Source organism: Lolium rigidum, chromosome 1 (genome assembly GCF_022539505.1).
Source record: "Lolium rigidum isolate FL_2022 chromosome 1, APGP_CSIRO_Lrig_0.1, whole genome shotgun sequence".
NCBI classification, from domain to species: domain Eukaryota; kingdom Viridiplantae; phylum Streptophyta; class Magnoliopsida; order Poales; family Poaceae; genus Lolium; species Lolium rigidum.
The window spans coordinates 230,195,414-230,215,742 of record NC_061508.1 but is presented as its reverse complement, the minus strand read 5'-3'; the positions used below and the strand labels follow the sequence as shown (position 1 = coordinate 230,215,742).

At 46.2% G+C, this 20,329-nt stretch overlaps 2 protein-coding genes across 2 annotated transcripts; both read right to left on the bottom strand.

Moving 5' to 3' along the window:
- Positions 1-1,363: 1,363 nt before the first annotated feature.
- On the bottom strand, positions 1,364-1,982 carry LOC124655758 (putative ripening-related protein 5). The gene has a single exon (XM_047194612.1). The coding sequence runs from the start codon at positions 1,937-1,939 to the stop codon at positions 1,364-1,366; it is 576 nt and encodes a 191-aa protein (XP_047050568.1). The 5' UTR covers positions 1,940-1,982.
- Positions 1,983-4,326: 2,344 nt separating this feature from the next.
- On the bottom strand, positions 4,327-7,904 carry LOC124691203 (putative methylesterase 14, chloroplastic). Its single transcript, XM_047224465.1, has 5 exons — positions 7,406-7,904; positions 5,466-5,705; positions 5,236-5,379; positions 5,022-5,156; positions 4,327-4,903 (listed from the first exon to the last, which is right to left on the bottom strand). The coding sequence occupies exons 1-5, from the start codon at positions 7,712-7,714 to the stop codon at positions 4,565-4,567; spliced, it is 1,167 nt and encodes a 388-aa protein (XP_047080421.1). The 5' UTR covers positions 7,715-7,904; the 3' UTR covers positions 4,327-4,564.
- Positions 7,905-20,329: the final 12,425 nt, after the last annotated feature.

Sequence of the window (20,329 nt, the reverse complement as noted above, 5' to 3'; positions counted from 1 at the left end):
TAAAATAAACGTTATTTCATTTTCGCATTCTTCCAATCCAAATCCGTAATAGTTTTTAAAACACCTATTCACCCCCCCCCCTCTAGGCGACATCTCATCCTTTTAGTGAGGACACACAAAAGTCAAAGACCGCACATATGAATGCGCATGAAGGCAGCAAACTCAGCATAGTTGGTTCCAAAAAAAATCACCAGGCAGCAAGGAATGCTGACATAACCTGATGAAGAGGATGCCATAGTGGTACACTTTTGGTCAATGCTCAGATCTAAACGAACAGAGAGGCCACCCGTTTGTGGTGAGGCCGTCTAAGCCTGAACAAGGGCCAAACGGGCAAGGCCAACCTGATCGGGGATGAATCTTGGATAGCATGGGGAGGTATAGGGATGAGGATGGCCGAAATGGGCCGGAGCCACCAAGATCTGCGAGATGACGAGCGGCGGCGGCCAGATGGGGCCACGCCGATGGGGGCGCGCGGCGGGCCAGACGAGGGACGCCGGATGCAGGGCCGACACGGCGATGAAGATAGCGACCGGGCGAGGGAGGCATGCGCGAATCGGAGCGGAGATAACGCCGGACTCGGATTTCTACGATGATAGTGGTGGCGAAACTAGGACGGAGTTGTAACATGCGGAAACCCTAACCTGGGCTCTCATACCATGTCAAGTTTCATGCACTAGTCAACACAACCAAAAGTCTGAACTGGTAGAAATGGCTAGTACAATCCACTTATACACTTTACAACATTAGATGTATGGCATGTCATGTTGCCATGATTTTGTGTGTGTTCTAGTGAGTTTTTTTCTTATGCTGCAAGTGTGCTTAGGCATTGTTGTGCATGCTTTCTCTAGATGTTGCTGGCAACATTCTTTTTGGTTGCATATGCTGCCATTATTTTTGAATTCATGGATGCAATGAATGTGATTTGTTACTACATATACATGTTTAATATTGTAGTATTTTATATGTTGTTCTTTCGACCGCAGTGAAAATAATGTTTCAACAATGTTCCAGAGATACACAACAATTACTTGCGAGGGTCTAGACCTCACAATTAAGTGAGATTGGATGGCCGATAGGAGCTCACTCCACGCACCTCCCAATACATATGGCGACACGGTGCACATCACATATTTGGGGACATGAGTTGGTCAAACCACAAGTCAACGATAATGGGACAAGGGCTACTTAATTAGTTATGCATACTATAGCAATACTTATTTTGATATTAATATTACAAAACATAATATACATGTGCGGTAATCAAGCCATGAAAGAATATATGATGCAATATATGTACATGGTAGACGCGGCTCTCAATGTAATGTAGACATGAACATGGATGGCGCAATTAACGGTATGTTGATCAGTTGTCGCTGTCAGACCATGTGATACCCTCCATGCCGACGTTCTGGTCAAGCCCTAGGGCATTCCACACTGCCGGCGAGGCATCAACGATGTTGTTGGCGCATGGTGGTTCATAGTTGTGCTCATCATCGCAGCCATATACGGAGTCACACTCATCCACCACCTTGGCATACACAGATTTACCATTCGCCGTGACCTTGATGCGGTGCCCACAACGGCCCTTGTTCTTGAACCAACCAGTGGAGAGCGCCACCACCATCTCCTCATCGCTATGGTAGGCATTGTCACACTCTGACGGGCCACCGCCATCCTTGCCCTTCTCGAAGCTGTTGAGAGTTAGGACAGCCTTCGTGCTCGCGGTGACCGGAGGCGAGCAGTGGTACTGTGGATACCTCTTACCGTCCTCGCAGCAGTCCGGATCGTTGCTCTGCTCACAATGACCTGCTTTTCCTGGGAGGTAGCCACTCGCATGGCAGACGCCGAGCCCCGGGCGAAGGGATGACGCAATGTGGGATGTGGAGAGTGCCACCAGGAGGAAGACTGCCATGGTGGCTAGAGCTCTTGCAGCTGCCATCTTAGATACTTGACACTCTTGAAGTATAACGAGCCTCTTTTCTTTGGTTGCTGCTACAATGAATTGTTGGTTGCTTTCTGGTTTGTGACTTGTGAGTCAAGCTTATTGATCTTATATAGGAGTAGAGATCGGGGCAGTTATGAACGCCAATTGGGTGGACTCCACGGCAAACCATTGCGACGTTCAGTTAAGGCAATCCGTGCCGTGTCTAACGGACTGAATTGTCTGAATTTTAAGTAAGGGACTGCGTCTCATCTGGATCATGCGAATAGCGAGGGTTTCCTAACTTGATCGGAAGCTGCCCAACTCTCGTGAACCCAGATCCACTTGTCCCTCATCCTCGCGCAAAACCGATCCGGTCGATGTACAAATCAGGTTGCCGGTCCGACCGACACGCGCAGGCATAAAAGATAGGGTGTGCCTATGTCTCAGTCAACTGAGATTTTCTTAAGTCTCAGTCACCTCAGAAAAGTGCAACTGCAGTTTAAAAAAATGTGCAACTCGGATCACTTGCACTTTTCTAGTAGAAAAGTGCAATTGCACTTTTTTAACAGAAAAGTGCAACTCAAGTTCATTTTTGTGGGTGACTGAGAATTAAGAAATTCTCAGTTGACTGAGACATAGCAAAACCGTAAAAGATACGGTGCGCTGTAGTGCGCCCGCCGTGAATCAACTGTGAACCAAGTTGTACACAATCGAGCTAGCCATCTAACTTTGCTTAATTGCTCTTCAAGTGCCTTGACTGAAGTTATACAGCGCGCACCCTGCATCTGAAATAACAAAGAAATTATTCTGAAATAACAAAGAAATTATATACTGCGCACCAACAAACACCCCACCCCACCCCCCGCGTCGCCCTCCTCTGGCGACATGGGGAAACCCTAGCCGCCGCCGCACCTGCGGCCTCCCACCGCCCTCCCCTGCATCGCCGCCGTCGGAGGGGCCATCGGTGAAGCCATGCGCACCCCAGGGAGGTGGCGGCGGGGCACATTTCTCCTCCTGGCGCACGGGAGCTCTCCAAGCGGCGCGGCATGGCGTTTGAGCAAGGGGCGGGCGCGGCGGCTGCAGGCGGCGGGTGGCGCGTAGGCTGCGGAGCTGGTCCAGGTGGGCGCGGCGGCTGCAGCGGCGGCGGGTGGCGCGTAGCTGCGAGCCGGTCCAGGTGGGCGCGGCGGTGAGGTCGGCGACCGGTGGTGCGAGGCGGCGTGCGGCTGGAGGTGCGGGCCGACGCGGTTTGGGCCTGATCTAGGACGCGAGGGCCTGATCTGGGCTCGGTCGAGCCAGCACGCGGAGGTGTTCTTCCCGGCCGCACACTCCACCACCACCCGCCGACCTCACCGCCGCACCCACATGGACCAGCTCTGCAGCTACGCGCCGCCTGCCGCGATCGCGCCCGCCCCTTGCTCAAACACCATGCCGTGCCGCCTGGAGAGCTCCCGTGCGCCGGGAGCAGAATTATCGTTAAAAAAATTCACATCTTCAGAAAAAACTTTTATTTAGTGCTAAAATTCTCCATGGCCAAAGAAATTAGATACCACATGTAGCTGGAATGGGGGTATTTTGCTACGTTAGCAGCAGGGTTAGGTCGTGTATATGTACATAGCCGCATGTGCTTAAAGTTGTCAAAATTAATTCTACCGTGAGATTGAGTTGATAAACAAAGGAATGACAAGGCACCATATTGTGCCTTTGGTGAAAGGTTTTTTGATCATGCATGTTGTCATCCTATTTAATTTGGTTGATCTAAGTACGGAACCTCTTACAAATATTTGGAATATAGAAATCAAGTGAGACGTGAACATGATATATAACTCTTCACGGAATAATTTGACGGTAAGAAAAAGTAGGAGATTAGTGGACATAGAAAAGAAAATATTTAAAATTAATTAAACATATTTTATTTATTTAGTAGACCGTAGCAACGCACGGGTATTCAGCTAGTAAATGATCTAATACCAATACAAAACGAGAGAATACCAAATATTGCAAAATACTGTAGATCCATGGAACTATAACTGTTGATGCAGTGTTGGAAATCATCTGAGGGCTCTCGTTGGGCCAAAGCCGGCGCTAAGGATCTCAAGATTCAGTTGCAAATGCCTTGGGCAGTTTCGGAAATTTCCACACAACAAACACAACGGTGAAAACTGTTCGATATTTGGACGCTCGGTTAAACAAATTTCAGTTTGAATTTTTGGATTTGGAACAAAATTGTACAACAACCCATTGATCCCAAACCTGGGAAGACTATAAATCCTGCCAAAACTCTTATACTGTGACACATGCCAAGCATGCCACACGACATGTGTTGCAAAGAGAGATTATTATTGGTTATCCTTAGACTTGACATAAGACTAATTACTCCTGAGAAACCTGGTAAGACAATGTTGTGAACTTCTGATGATGACTGAAGATATAATGCACATGGTAAAAACATCTCTCACAGGCCCATCCACTATACTTAATCGTTACAAAAGAAAAAAAGGAACATCTCTTCAACTAACTACATTTTATTCTGCTCTCTGGCTGACTGCCAGAGTGGCTGATTCCGATTACCCCCTGTATCTCCTTTTGCCAATTGCGACCTATGTGCTACTCATTTCATGTACATACATGACGTTCTGGCAGTCATGATTTCTCCGCGTTTTCTTCTACTTCTTCTGAAATGGCTTTACCCGGCAACAGCGTTGCCGGAGCTTGGATCTGTGCAATCTCGACCAAGATCTTGTGAAGGGACTGTGGCTTCGAGAAGAAGGGGCAGTGGTCGCCGCCCTTTATCTTGAAGATCCCATCAGGCGGGTTCTCCCGGACAAGCTTCTCCTGGGCGTCAGGCGACAGCATGTGGTCGTCAAGCGTCTGGATGAAGTAGCGGCGGACAGTGCCGTACTTCTCTGCGGTGAGGGCGAGTTTCTCCATGATTGGGGCTAAGGGGATGGGCCTCATGGACACAGCGGCCAGTGCGATATCCTAGAACAACATGCTAAGACTTGTTAGCTACACTTTGTCCACAGAAAACAGAGATTGGCATGATAATAGATGCCACGGTACTTCTCAATCGACAACATATGAGTACAGTAGACTGTACCTTAGAAGGACTCTGGTTGAAATATAACCCCTTGATCTGCTGTTTGTCAAACCTGAGCCCAGTTGGAGGCTTGTCCTTCCCATTTCCATACAGTAAAAACTGTGATTCTTGCAAGAAAACATCTGCCGATGCAAGCTGCAAAATACAACATCATGTGAGTTGTGGCTCAACAAGAACATAAAGGTGCATGAGGTCACATCAAGGGAGTGCATACTTCTTCAGAGAACACGTCAAAGGGCTTCTGGCTATCCTTTACCATTGTGGCGGTAAGAAATACAGCCTTTGAGATCTTTTCTGGGCAGTGTTCTAAGGCATATGACACACTTGCACCTCCACAGCTATGACCGACCAAAACTACCTGCATAAGTTTCAACATGAACACACCGCTCAGATACCCAGTTCATTCTTAATGCAGATATGAGGAAAAACAGATGCAGTACTCACCTTCTCATTCTCAGGGAGTTCACGGAGGTAATCAATTAGGGGCTTTGAGTACTCTTCCAACGTAGCTATGCTATTTGCATCAGTGTGGTCTATGCCAGAACCTGCTAGGTCTAAGGCAACAGGGTCAAGACCAGCTTCCTCCAAGAGAGAGATGGTCTTGTACCAACACCAAGCGCCAAATCCTTCCCCATGGACAAGAACGATTTTCTTGGTTTCTAAATTCTCTAAAACAACTTGGACCTGAAAGTGTCATTCCAAAAGGAAATAAACAACAAGAACTGTAATCGGTTCAAAAGAACACATAGTCCACAACCCATGCAAACTAGTCCTTGGTTGCTAGAGCAAAGTGTTAAACAAGGAGGAACAAATAAATAAGTAAAAGGGCAAAAGGGGATCACTACTACTACTGTAAGGTAGGACCTAACTCCTAAGATTATGCACCGCAAGATGCCCATGACCATGTAGAAGCATATGCCAGCACTACTGTTGATGTTTTTTTTAATAAGAACTATAAACATAACTTCTATCCGAGTGAGGCGGCAATGATTGGCGTGAAGGCTGGAGCCATTGTTGATGTGTCTGTTGTAGTATCCATCTAGCTCTTGTAGCCTTGTTTTGGTGTTTGATTGTGATGGCTTAATCTTAGTATCGAGGCCACGAGATGCAAGCTTTTCTACTTTCTCAAAAAACAACATAGCTTGCATGATAATATTGTGGCTCTGCTTCTTAATTTGGATGTAGACAAGTAGACAAGGCTGAAGACAAAGAACTTGAATATAGTTGGGAGCAAAATCTTGACCAGCAATAAACAGTTAAGCTACTGATTCAAGCCTACTAGAATATACAGAACTAGTAGATTCAGTAATCAATTAAGAGAGAACAATATTACGAAATGGGAACAATGCTGTCAACTTGTGAGGCAGCTGCAGAGGTCATGGACTCATAGTATTGTCTTGTAGTCCTAATGGTATGTAACTTGTAAGGTTTCACCATGAATACATAGCATGTCTTATGTATGAATCCACAGTTGTACACACATGCTTTTTCGAATATAGTGGTAAGCATAATAATCCATATAATTCAAATTTTGAAAATATGGGTGTGAGATTCCAGAGGCTTAGAACGAGCTCAAACTATCAACAGATAACATAATTGATTAATCATTAATAAGAATGATGAAGTTTAACAGCAAAGCGTGTCGCCATTGGGAGCTTTACATCAACATATCTTAGTAGTAATAAGATAGCAGCAACAAGCAAGCAAGCATAGAAACCACATCTTCCATTCATGATAATACTTCACGCTCAATTATATAATAGACATGAACTTGCTGCTGGCTACAACTCATAATCAACCCAAACAAAGAAACCATGGAAAAAAATAACAAAAAACATGAATGTGTCCTTCAACAAAGATACAAGTACACACATAGATGGTAGACAACTCATCCCCAACCCATTTAAGGCAATCCAAACTAAGAACCAATCTACTAGTCAAGTGGCAAAACGTAGAGCAGACAAATATAAACAATTCAGCAAAGCAGGTAACTCACAATCTTGTGGTATCACCCTGATAGTGACAGGATTTTGCCGACCAAACAACTTAAACAACAAAGAGATAATTCACTATGCTAAATACCAAATCATTTAGGGCCAGACCGCCAGAAGGCCAACTGGTCCTGCAAAACACTTGCCAATTGAAAAGTTTGGTACTATACCTAACTAAGCACAGATTGCAGCTGGACCGAACTCTATAATTCACATAATTTCTTTGAGATAATGGAAGAACAAAATGTTACCAACGTCGTGCAATTGCATACTTGCATTGACAATGAACTTGCTGGCATATTGTAAATATTTGCGAAGCAAGAAAACATAGCAAGGCTGCAACAAGGGAACATGAAAGAGCGGAAAGAAAGAGCGAAGGGTGGGGAGCCTTACAGTCTTGGCATTCGTGACGGAGTCCGGGAGGTTGCCGTGGCGGCGGGAGCTGGTGTTGCCAGGGCCGATCCGGCGGGACATGGAGGCACCGCCGGCGTCGATGCGGCGCGACATGGAGCCTCCGGCGTCGAGGTGCTGGTGGATGGCCATGGCGAGCGCCTGGCGGTGCAGCATCTCCTCCTCCGCCGGCGTCAGCTTGGCGGCCCCGCCCCGCGGTGTCCGCGCGCTCCCCATCCGCTTGCTGCGCGACGCCAGGGCCGCGCCCCGGTGCTGCTTGCCCGACATGCACGACGCGAACGCGTTGCCCATCGGAGGAGTGGGTCAGAACAAATCGGCAGAGTTGAGCAACAGCCGACCGGAGCTGACTAAACCGATTTCTGCTCCAGTAGTGTGGGATTCTTCAAGAACAGCCTCCCCCCCCTGGGTTGGGACTGGACTCACACAGAACGAAGTCAACACGAACAACAAACTCCTAACCAAAAATTCAGTCTTTTCCAAGGGGAAATGAACTGAAAAACAAGAAAAGATTTTTTTCTCTCAGAACTGGAGCTCGAGGAGCGGGAGCAGTTGCCCTGTCCTGGAGGGGAGAAGTCGTTCTTGCAGTTGCAAAAGCGAGAAGAGCACGGAGCAGATCTGAAAGAACAGGCGGAATTTATGAGTGGTCCTAACACCCAACTCCCCACGCGAATCTCGCCAAAAAGGATTTATTATTCCCCTCTGTACTATCTTTTGGATCTTCTGATCTCCCCGCACAAACAATTCGGTGCTCTAACAGCAACAAAGGAATGATCAAATCTTTGGAAGCAACAGCGAAGAGAGACAAGAAGCTTTTTGTGCGGTTTCCTTCCGGGATATCGTGTCTCTTGTGCAGTTGCGCTGCTTTGCTGGTGAGTCTGTCTTCCTCCCACTCTCCTCCGGTCCTCCTGCTTCCCCTCTCTCTCTCTATCAGCACAGGATGAAATAGACCACTTTCTTGTTATTTTCTTGGTGTAGTACACTGGAGTACTATTTTTTCTTATTTGGTTGTCTTAATTGTCTGGTTTGGCCTGCCTTTTGACCACCACCCTGTCCTTCGCCACTGATTCTTCTTCAGATAAAGATAAAATTGACAGCAAGATTCTTTCCCTTAACTAATGTTCTTTTTTCTCTTTCTGATTTTTTTCCATTCTGAGGATATCCTGGTCTGCCTTTCTCGGATCCAAGGGTCCTGCCTCACACCTTTATGGCTTTGCAAGAAATAGGTGCGTGTCTGACTTTTGAGCTCCAGCATCCTTTGGAACTGTGATTGTACCTGTGAATTGCGAGAAATAGTGGTAGTACCTGGGGTGAACGGAACTGGAAGCACTGTTGGAGTAAATTCTATGTCCTCCCCCGATTCCACGACGAGTGCACCAGCAGTATTAACTTTCAACACTGGAACGGTGGTACTAAGAGGGGCATCTCCAGCGGGGAGACACATTTTGGACGGCCAAACGGACGCGTTGCATCCATTTGGGTCGTTTTAAATGGTCGAAATCGACCGTACGTCAGTTCGGGTCGGGTGGCTCCAGCGCCACGACGCATAAATTTTTTCCTCATTCATAAAAGTCATAATTTACATTAATAAAAAACATTAAAAGGCTATAAAGACGTGGTAAAACTAGGTACTGCCTTCTGGTCGTCGTCGCTGACGAGGTCGATGAACTCCGGCGTCGGCCATGGAAGCTGGTACGCCAACGGTGGAGGAGTTAGGGTAGGCTGCGGCAACTGCGGCCAGGCCGTCGCCTGCGCATGAGGCTGTGGTGAAGGTGGCCACGAATCCCAGGCCGGAGCAGCAGCCGGAGCGCGGTCGTTGGAACGCGTCGGCGTGGCCGGAGGAGTCGCCGGCCTCCCCTGCGTGAGCGCGAACTCTCGGAGCTGGATTGCGAGCCTGTCCCAGCTCATTGAGCTCGTTGAGCTCGCTATTGGCCAATGCCATGGCAATGGCCTCCTCCTCGATAATGTCCGTCGGATGGGTCTCCGGATCCCACGCCGGCCCGCCGTCGTCGTGGTCTTAGTCTACGCATTCCGCGTGCTCGTCATCGTCCTCGTCCGCGTCCTCCTGGTCGTTATCTTCTTCTTCCACGGCGATCTCGCGGTCGACGTACTCGACGTCGCCGAGGTAGCTAGCGCGGCGGCGCGTCGAACTCCCACGTCCCAAACGAGATCCAGTTATAGGAGTTGAGCGCGTACGCCGGATCTTCCCGGAGTTCCGGCGGCAAGATCGCTCGGCGACGGCGCTCTCGGCCCTCGCGCGGCACGGGTGGACCGGTACGCGCCTGGAGTTGAGGTACCAGTCCCCTCCAGGCAGGTTTGCGTCCGGCCATGGCACCGTCCGGTTTTCCTCCGAAAGGCGGCGCGCAAGCTCGACGCGGACGTACCGCCTGACCCGTGGCTTCTTGCCGGACCGCCAGGGGCGGAGCCAGGATTTAAGTATAGGGGGGGCGAGAAAGACGATAATTACAAAAAAAAAAAGAGAAAAAAATTGTATGTTAGCTTCATCCATACGTTTATAATATCAAATTGCTAGCCTCGTCGATCACCGTACAGAATACATGTTTTTTACTTAAATTTAACTTTTCAACTGTTAGTCTCATCGAACATGTTTGCAATATCATAAGAGCTGAACAGATTTAGAACCAAGTTTTATAATTACTGTTGTCTTCCTTTTCTTCTTATGATTTAAAATTATTCCATTTAGTAGTCTATGTTGTCAATATCGATAATTGATTTGGTCGTTGTAGTCGGATTATATATTATACACATCTCTCACCACATTCTCCATAGTTCCATTTTGAACTTCTTCCTAAAATCTTGGATTAAGGGAGCCAATGAGCAATAATAACAAAACTAAGAGAAATAGATATATATGCTAGTGTGCTAGTTAACCAAGAGTGACATGTCGTTGTCTGTCATATAGAAAAAAGCACTATCTACCTAGTAGGAAAACAACCTTACGTGATGAACAGAAGGGCGGGCTTTTGTGCAATCGATTCGATGTCACAACGCCGTGGCGGCCAGCCGGACGGACGCCGGCACGGCAAGGCACCGAGGCCATCTCCTGGTCTCGTCTCCTGGCGCCACTGGATAGCAGCGGAGGCGGCGGAAGATGCAGCAACAGGTACCCTAGGCCGATGGACAGAGTAGTATTATGGTACGGAGAAACAACATCAGACCACGATGGTCTTGGCAGATGGGCTACTGGGCCTCTAATTAGCTAGACCCAGGTCAACTGAATGACGTTTGGGCTGATTAATAAAGCTTCTGTAGCGCACATACACTATACCAGCTGATGTACGATGTTGAGGGGGGCGAACCATTGGGGGGGGGGGGTCTAGCCCCTGCTCGCCCCCTGCCTCCGCCCCTGCGGACCGCGAGCCGCTAGCCTCATGATCGTTCTTGGTCTTGCGGAACGGCCATCATTTCTTCCCCATGGCATCAGTCGAGTGGATAGTGCGGGCTCTGGCAATGGTGTGGTCGGGGAAATGGGCGCCGACAACGTTCCTTTAAGAGGCTCGAACGTCATCTCGTCTTCAATGTCATGCCACTGCGACGCCGCCCAGTAGCGCACGCTCGTGGAAGCCGAGGCGCGCTATTAACGCGGCCCTGGAAAAGCTGCAGCTCGTCACCCGTAAGTAATGTTGCGAAAGACGAAGCATCTGTGCCCCTGCCAGGCGGGCCCGTGCGAGGACCGGGGGATGACCGCTGCATCCGCGCAGCGTCCCAGAGACGTAAACCTGACGCATATTTGGGCCACGTTTGCGTCGCTGCGGACGCCCGGTCATTATGCGTCGCCCCGCTGGAGGTGGTACCAGACGCATTTTCGGCCCGGGCAAACGCAAACGGTCGCTCTGCGTCACCCCGTTGGAGATGCCCTAAGAGCATCTACGGTCGCGTCCGATGGACAAGAAATGGAGAAAAATGCTTTACAGCCGCGTTCCCCGAAGTTAAATAGCGCCTCATTTTTTGTCCGGCGTTTCCGGTAGAGACTCTATACGAACACAAAAACATGGTCCGGACGCATGCATGCAACCCCTAGTCACCACATGTCATTTTTTTTTCACACACTTTCTCTCACCTACTTTTCTCACATGAAGTGGTCTCCTCTATTAAAATACATGCATCCGGATGATGTTTGAGTCATATGGCTGGGAAGGATCTCCTTTTTTACAGATTTTTAGTCTCTTTTAGTCGTCTCTAAACGCGTCCCAAATCGTGGTGCCGGACTTTTTTTAAGGTCGCGACTGGAGATGCTCTAATAGTACCGCTGCCATGGCGATGTAGGAAATGCATGTGTTGTGAGGAGCAGTTTATGTTACTGGCCGGTGCGCGTATAGTGTGACTTTGATGTGGATTCATTCTGCTTAAGTTTTCTAGAGCGTGTTTGGTTGTTTGGACTGATTTTGGCGATTCACGGGGTAGACTGTGGATGTTAGCCCGTTGAAAACAAGCTCTAGGCTAAAATCTACATTTCGCTTAGTGGCATAGGAAGGCTTATTCTACACCGGAGAGGCAATTTTACCCTTTTTGTTTGATTGGTTGTGAACATCCAAACCAACTATTGTTTGGTTGCACACTAGAGGGCAGAGGCTAATATGATAACCTCTTCATTGGAGTGACAAGGTTATTCTAGCAAGTGTGACTGAATAGTAACACATTGTAACATTCAGTTTATCAAAAGGGGTGGTAATAGGCAACACCAACTTATATAACAATTACCCTAACAGGTGATGCACAGTTCATCTTAGGAGAGGTTAGTATATACCATCTCCATCAAGTTTCATCAAATTTTAGACCAAAGACCATGTTTAATCAAGCCTTAGATAATGCAAGGATATTAGACCACCTCCCAAATATATGCGATATCATCATGAGATCATGACCAGCACCGACAAATGATGATGAACAACAAAGAAGCAACAACAAGGAAAATGTTTGCATAGCCATGCCCTCCTCTCACCTGGTAGAAGGCTACCATATTCAATACATTCATATTGGCTCGTAAGTTGTCTCTTGCTAACAAATCTGGCCGTGAAGATAATCTTCATCCGAGCATAGTTTACTATGGACTTGTCCACGAACCCAACATGCTTCGGGTAGCAATGTGATTGACAAGGACGAAGTGTTAGTGCGGATCAACATGTTAGTGCGGATCAAAATTGACATTATTTTTCCTCTTTAGAGCCACATAGTATTTTTGTTTTGTTTTTGTGTAGCCTAAAATACAACGTATTATGTAATAACTTTTTACCCGTGTATAGGAAACAACTTTATTATCTTGTGCAGAACTAAATTCATTTTTTCTGAAAATTTTAAATACATTATCAGTATTTAAAAAAAATACTGAGGTCCCATAATCTCGGGTTCTAGAAGCACCACATTTGTCGTTGCTTCATAATAAATATAAATTATAATTATAATAATAACAAATAAACGTGTTGAAACTCAACGAAAGAAACATAGAAATAACAATAAAAGATTGTATCTGCTTCCGGCCACCACATGAAAAATACATAGAATTTTCGAACTATCAAGTTTTCACCATAGTTTCTTGGACATAAGAGCATCTCCAGTCGCGTCCTCCAAAACAATTTCGGGCGCGCCGGACCAAAAAACGGTTCCAGACGCGTCCCTTAAAGCCAATTTTGTCCGGCGCGTCCCGATACGGTGTCCGGCGCCCCGAGCCCGTCCCCGCCCCACAGGGGACGCACCGGGGACGCCGGACACACCGAAAAGCGAGGCGGGGAGTGGCGGGGCTGACCCGTCAGCGGCACAACAAATTTTAATCTAACTGTCGCCTACCTCGCGACGGAAGTTATTGGTGCGCAGCGACGGTGCAGTTCCCGCAGAGGCGCGGTGACGCGTCTCGTCACGCCTAGCTCTGCGTGCCGGCGTTAATGAGCGCCACCGCTCCCCCGCATCCCTCCGGCCTATAAAAAGGGCCGCCTCTCATCGTCCCTCTCACACACAAACCCTAGCGCATCTCTCCCCAACCCTAGCCGCCACCATCTCAACAAGAGTCGACGCCATGTCTGGTAGAGGCGGAGGCCGAGCTCGCGGTCGTTGTCGTGGTCGTGCTCGTGGTCATGTTCGTGGCCGCGACAGAGCTGCACGCTCGCCGTCGCCTGCCACGCTGTCGTCTTCATCGTCGGAGATGGACGTGAAGCCGGGCGTGTTGTTCGAGTTCATCCTCGTCCTCAAGGTCGACCCACGCGGCATCCAGAGGCTGCCGGACTCCTTCGCCGAGTACGTCGCCGGCAACGACCGCCCGCGCACGATGCATCTGCGGGAGGCTTCGTGCGGCTACTACCGGTGGATCGTCGACGTGATCTACGACGCACGTGGCAAGATGTACCTCAACATCGGCTGGGAGAAGTTCGCGCGTGATGTCTACGGGAGCTTCTATTCTTGTAGACAGTGTTGGGCCTCCAAGAGCAGAGGTTTGTAGAACAGCAGCAAGTTTCCCTTAAGTGGATTACCCAAGGTTTATCGATCTCAGGGAGGAAGAGGTCAAAGATATCCCTCTCATGCAACCCCGCAACCACAAAGCAAGAAGTCTCTTGTGTCCCCAACACACCTAATAGGTGCACTAGTTCGGCGAAGAGATAGTGAAATACAGGTGGTATGAATAAGCGAGTAGCAACGGCACCGGAAAAGTGCTTTGCCCGGGACGATAAACAAGCGATAGTAACGCAGCAGTAGTAACGCAATGAAAACGAGTAAACAAGCAGCGATAGCGATATTTAGGAACAAGGCCTAGGGATTAGACTTTCACTAGTGGACACTCTCAACATTGATCACATAACAGAATAGATAAATGCATACTCTACACTTTTGTTGGATGATGAACACATTGCGTAGGATTACACGAACCCTCAATGCCGGAGTTAACAAGCTCCACAATAATGCTCATATTTTAGTAACCTTTAGTGTAAGATAGATCAAAAGACTAAACCAAGTACTAACATAGCATGCACACTCTGTCACCTTCATGCATATGTAGGAGGAATAGATCACATCAATATTATCATAGCAATAGTTAACTTCGCAATCTACAAGAGATCATGATCATAGCATAAACCAAGTACTAACACGGTGCACACACTCGTCACCTTTGCACACGTGCAGGAGGAATAAAACTACTTTAATAACATTGCTAGAGTAGCACATAGATAAATTGTGATACAAACACATTGCAATCATAAAGAGATATAAATAAGCACCTCACTATGCCATTCAACGAGTGAATAAGTATTCGTGAAATATAGCCTAAGAGACCCACACGGTGCACACACTCGTCACCTTTACACACGTGGGACAAGGAGTCTCCCGGAGATCACATAAGTAAAACTCACTTGACTAGCATAGTGACATCTAGATTACAAGCATCATCATATGAATCTCAATCATGTAAGGCAGCTCATGAGATTATTGTATTGAAGTACATAGGAGAGAGATGAACCACATAGCTACCGGTACAGCCCCGAGCCTCGATGGAGAACTACTCCCTCCTCATGGGAGCAACAGCGGTGATGAAGATGGCGGTGGAGATGGCAGCGGTGTCGATGGAGAAGCCTTCCGGGGGCACTTCCCCGCTCCGGCAGTGTGCCGGAACGGAGACTCTCTGTCCCCGGCATCTTGGCTTCGCGATGGCGGCGGCTCCGGAAGGTTTTCCGTATCGTGGTTTTTCGCATCGGGGTTTTCACGACGGAGGCTTTATATAGGCGAAGAGGCGGCGCAGGAGGGTCGAAGGGGTGGCCACACCATATGGCGGCGCGGCCGGGGCCCGGGCCGCGCCGGCCTATGGTGCCGGGGGCCCGGTGCCCCCCTCCGGTCCTTCCCGGGTGTTCGGATGCTTCCGGTGAAAATAGGAACCCGGGTCTTGATTTCGTCCGATTCCGAGAATATTTCGTTACTAGGATTTCCGAAACCAAAAACAGCAAGAACAACAGAATCGGCACTTCGGCATCTTGTTAATAGGTTAGTTCCGAGAAAATGCACGAATATGACATAAAGTGTGCATAAAACATGTAGGTATCATCAATAATATGGCATAGAACATAAGAAATTATCGATACGTCGGAGACGTATCAAGCATCCCCAAGCTTAGTTCTGCTCGTCCCGAGCAGGTAAAATGATAACAAAGATAATTTCTGAAGTGACATGCCATCATAATCTTGATCATAGTATTTGTAAACATATGTAATGAATGCAGCGATCAAAACAATGGTAATGACATGAGTAAACAAGTGAATCATAAAGCAAAGACTTTTCATGAATAGTACTTCAAGACAAGTATTAATAAGTCTTGCATAAGAGTTAACTCATAAAGCAATAAATCAAAGTAAAGGCATTGAAGCAACACAAAGGAAGATTAAGTTTCAGCGGTTGCTTTCAACTTGTAACATGTATATCTCATGGATAATTGTCAACATAGAGTAATATAACAAGTACAATATGCAAGTATGTAGGAATCAATGCACAGTTCACACAAGTGTTTGCTTCTTGAGGTGGAGAGAGATAGGTGAACTGACTAAACATAAAAGTAAAAAGAATGGTCCTTCAAAGAGGAAAGCATCGATTGCTATATTTGTGCTAGAGCTTTGGTTTTGAAAACATAAAGAGAGCATAAAAGTAAAATTTTGAGAGGTGTTTGTTGTTGTCAACGAATGGTAGTGGGCACTCTAACTACCTCATCAACCGGACTTTCAAGAGCGGCTCCCATGAAGGACGTTATCTCTACCAGACAAGGTAGATCATCCCTCTTCTCTTTTGTTTACACATGTACTTTAGTTTAGTTTTTCTTTATTTATGGATGACACTCCTCCCAACCTTTTTCTTACACAAGCCATGGCTAACCGAATCCTCGGGTGCCTTCCAACATTCACATACCATGGAGGAGTGTCTATTTGCAAAATTAAGTTGCTTATCGATGAATCGGAGCAAAACATGCGAAGAGAATTATCAATGAAAGTTAATTAATTGGGGCTGGGAACCCCATTGCCAGCCTCTTTTTGCAAAATTATTGGATAAGCGGATGTGCCACTAGTCCATTGTGAAAGTCAGTCAAAAGTAAATGACAAGATCGAAAGATAAAACACCACATACTTCCTCATGAGCTATAAAACATTGACACAAATAAGAGGTGATAAATTTTGAATTATTTAAAGGTAGCACTCAAGCAATTTACTTTGGAATGGCGGAGAAATACCATGTAGTAGGTAGGTATGGTGGACACAAATGGCATAGTGGTTGGCTCAAGGATTTTGGATGCATGAGAAGTATTCCCTCTCGATACAAGATTTAGGCTAGCAAGGTTATTTGAAACAAACACAAGGATGAACGGTACAGCAAAACTCACATAAAAGATATATTGTAAACATTATAAGACTCCATACCGTCTTCCTTGTTGTTCAAAACTCAATACTAGATATTATCTAGATTTTAGAGAGACCAATTATGCAAACCAAATTTTAGCAAGCTCTATGTATTTCTTCATTAATAGGTGCAAAGTATATGATGCAAGAGCTTAAACATGAGCACAACAATTGCCAAGTATCAAATTATTCAAGACATTCTACCAATTACTACATGTAGCATTTTCCGTTTCCAACCATATAAAAAATGAACGAAGCAGTTTTAACCTTCGCCATGAACACTAAAAGATAAAGCGAACAACACATGTGTTCATATGAACCAGCGGAGCGTGTCTCTCTCCCACACAAGCATTTATTCAAACAAAAACAAAAACAAAAGCACACAGACGCTCCAAGTAAAGTACATAAGATGTGGCCGAATAAAAATATAGTTTCAAGAGAAGAAACCTGATAATTTGTCGATGAAGAAAGGGATGCCTTGGGCATCCCCAAGCTTAGATGCTTGAGTCTTCTTGAAATATGCAGGGATGAACCACCGGGGCATCCCCAAGCTTAGAGCTTTCACTCTCCTTGATCATATTGTATCATTCTCCTCTCTTGACCCTTGAAAACTTCCTCCACACCAAACTCGAAACAAACTCATTAGAGGGTTAGTGCATAATCAAAAACTCACATGTTCAGAGGTGACACAATCATTCTTAACACTTCTGGACATTGCTCAAAGCTACTGGAAGGTAATGGAACAAAGAAATCCACCCAACACAGTGAAAGAAGCAATGCGAAATAAAAGGCAGAATCTGTCAAAACAGAACAGTCCGTAAAGACGAATTTTAAAAGGGCACCAGACTTGCTCAAATGAAAATTCTCAAATTGAATGAAAGTTGCGTACATATCTGAGGATCACTCACGTAAATTGGCTTAATTTTCTGAGTTACCTACAGAGAATTAGACCCAGATTTGTGACAGCAAAGAAATCTGGAACTGCGCAGTAATCCAAATCTAGTATTTACTTTACTATCAAAGACTTTACTTGGCACAACAAAATATAAAACTAAGATAAGGAGAGGTTGCTACAGTAGTAAACAACTTCCAAGACACAAATATAAAATAAAGTTCTGTAGCAAAATAAACACATGGGTTATCTCCCAAGAAGTTCTTTCTTTATAGCCATTAAGATGGGCTCGGCAGTTTTAATGATGCACTCGCAAGAAATAGTAGTTGAAGCAAAAGAGAGCATCAAGAGGCAAATTCAAAACACATTTAAGTCTAACATGCTTCCTATGCATAGGAATCTTGTAAATAAACAAGTTCATGAAGAGCAAAGTAACAAGCATAGGAAGATAAAACAAGTGTAGCTTCAAAAATTTCAGCACATAGAGAGGCATTTTAGTAACATGAAAATTTCTACAACCATATTTTCCTCTCTCATAATAACTTTCAGTAGCATCATGAGCAAACTCAACAATATAACTATCACATAAAGCATTCTTATCATGAGTCTCATGCATAAAATTATTACTCTCCACATAGGCATAGTCAATTTTATTAGTAATAGCGGGAGCAAATTCAACAAAGTAGCTATCATTATTATTCTCATCAAGTGTAGGAGGCAAAGTATTATCAAAGTAAATTTTCTCCTCAATGCTTGGGGGACTAAAAAGATCATGAAAACCAGCTTCCCCAAGCTTAGAACATTCTACATTATTATCAACAATGGTGTTCAAAGCGTTCATACTAATATTACTACCAGCATGCAAATAAGATTTCATAGGTTTTTTAATTTTCGCATCAAACAATCCATGTTTTAAATCAGGAAATAGAATAAGAAGCTCATTGTTGTCCATTATGCCAAACTAGTGTAAACAAGAAACAAAAAGATGCAATTGCAGGATCTAAAGGAAATAGCTTCGAGCACACACACAATGGCGCCAGAAAAGTATCGTTACCTGGAACCGGAGTATGAGTGCCTTTTACCTTTCCTCCCGGCAACGGCGCCGAGAAAAGTACTCGTTACCCGGGACCGGAGTATGAGTGCCTTTTTACCTTTCCTCCCCGGCAACGGCGCCGTGAAAAGTACTTGATGTCTACGGGAGCTTCTATTCTTGTAGACAGGTGTTGGGCCTCCAAGAGCAGAGGTTTGTAGAACAGCAGAGCAAGTTTCCCTTAAGTGGATTACCCAAGGTTTATCGATCTCGGGGAGGAAGAGGTCAAAGATATCCCTCTCATGCAACCCCTGCAACCACAAAGCAAGAAGTCTCTTGTGTCCCCAACACACCTAATAGGTGCACTAGTTCGGCGAAGAGATAGTGAAATACAGGTGGTATGAATAAGCAGTAGCAACGGCACCGGAAAAGTGCTTTGCCCGAGACGAGTAAACAAGCAAGTAGTAACGCAGCAGTAGTAACGCAGAGAAATAGTAAACAAGCAGCGATAGCGATATTTAGGAACAAGGCCTAGGGATTATACTTTCACTAGTGGACACTCTCAACATTGATCACATAACAGAATAGATAAATGCATACTCTACACTTTTGTTGGATGATGAACACATTGCGTAGGATTACACGAACCCTCAATGCCGGAGTTAACAAGCTCCACAATAATGCTCATATTTTAGTAACCTTTAGTGTAAGATAGATCAAAAGACTAAACCAAGTACTAACATAGCATGCACACTGTCACCTTCATGCATATGTAGGAGGAATAGATCACATCAATATTATCATAGCAATAGTTAACTTCGCAATCTACAAGAGATCATGATCATAGCATAAACCAAGTACTAACACGGTGCACACACTGTCACCTTTGCACACGTGCAGGAGGAATAAAACTACTTTAATAACATTGCTAGAGTAGCACATAGATAAATTGTGATACAAACACATTGCAATCATAAAGAGATATAAATAAGCACCTCACTATGCCATTCAACAGTGAATAAGTATTCTGTGAAATATAGCCTAAGAGACCCACACGGTGCACACACTGTCACCTTTACACACGTGGGACAAGGAGTCTCCGGAGATCACATAAGTAAAACTCACTTGACTAGCATAGTGACATCTAGATTACAAGCATCATCATATGAATCTGAATCATGTAAGGCAGCTCATGAGGTTATTGTATTGAAGTACATAGGAGAGAGATGAACCACATAGCTACCGGTACAGCCCCGAGCCTCGATGGAGAACTACTCCCTCCTCATGGGAGCAGCAGCGGTGATGAAGATGGCGGTGGAGATGGAAGCGGTGTCGATGGAGAAGCCTTCCGGGGCACTTCCCCGCTCCGGCAGGGTGCCGGAACGAGACTCCTGTCCCCCAGATCTTGGCTTCGCGATGGCGGCGGCTCTGGAAGGTTTTCCGTATCGTGGTTTTTCGCATCAGGGTTTTCGCGACGGAGGCTTTATATAGGCGAAGAGGCGGCGCAGGAGGGTCGAAGGGGTGGCCACACCATATGGCGGCGCGGCCAGGGCCTGGGCCGCGCCGGCCTATGGTCTGGGGGCCCAGTGCCCCCCTATGGTCCTTCC

Coding starts and splice junctions, on each gene's coding strand:
- LOC124655758 (XM_047194612.1), bottom strand. CDS start 1,939: ATGGCAGCTGCAAGAGCTCTAGCCACCATGGCAGTCTTCCTCCTGGTG.
- LOC124691203 (XM_047224465.1), bottom strand. CDS start 7,714: ATGGGCAACGCGTTCGCGTCGTGCATGTCGGGCAAGCAGCACCGGGGC. Junction 5,380..5,465: donor AACTCCCTGAGAATGAGAAG/GTGAGTACTGCA, acceptor AAACTTATGCAG/GTAGTTTTGGTCGGTCATAG. Junction 5,157..5,235: donor TTGACGTGTTCTCTGAAGAA/GTATGCACTCCC, acceptor TGTATTTTGCAG/CTTGCATCGGCAGATGTTTT.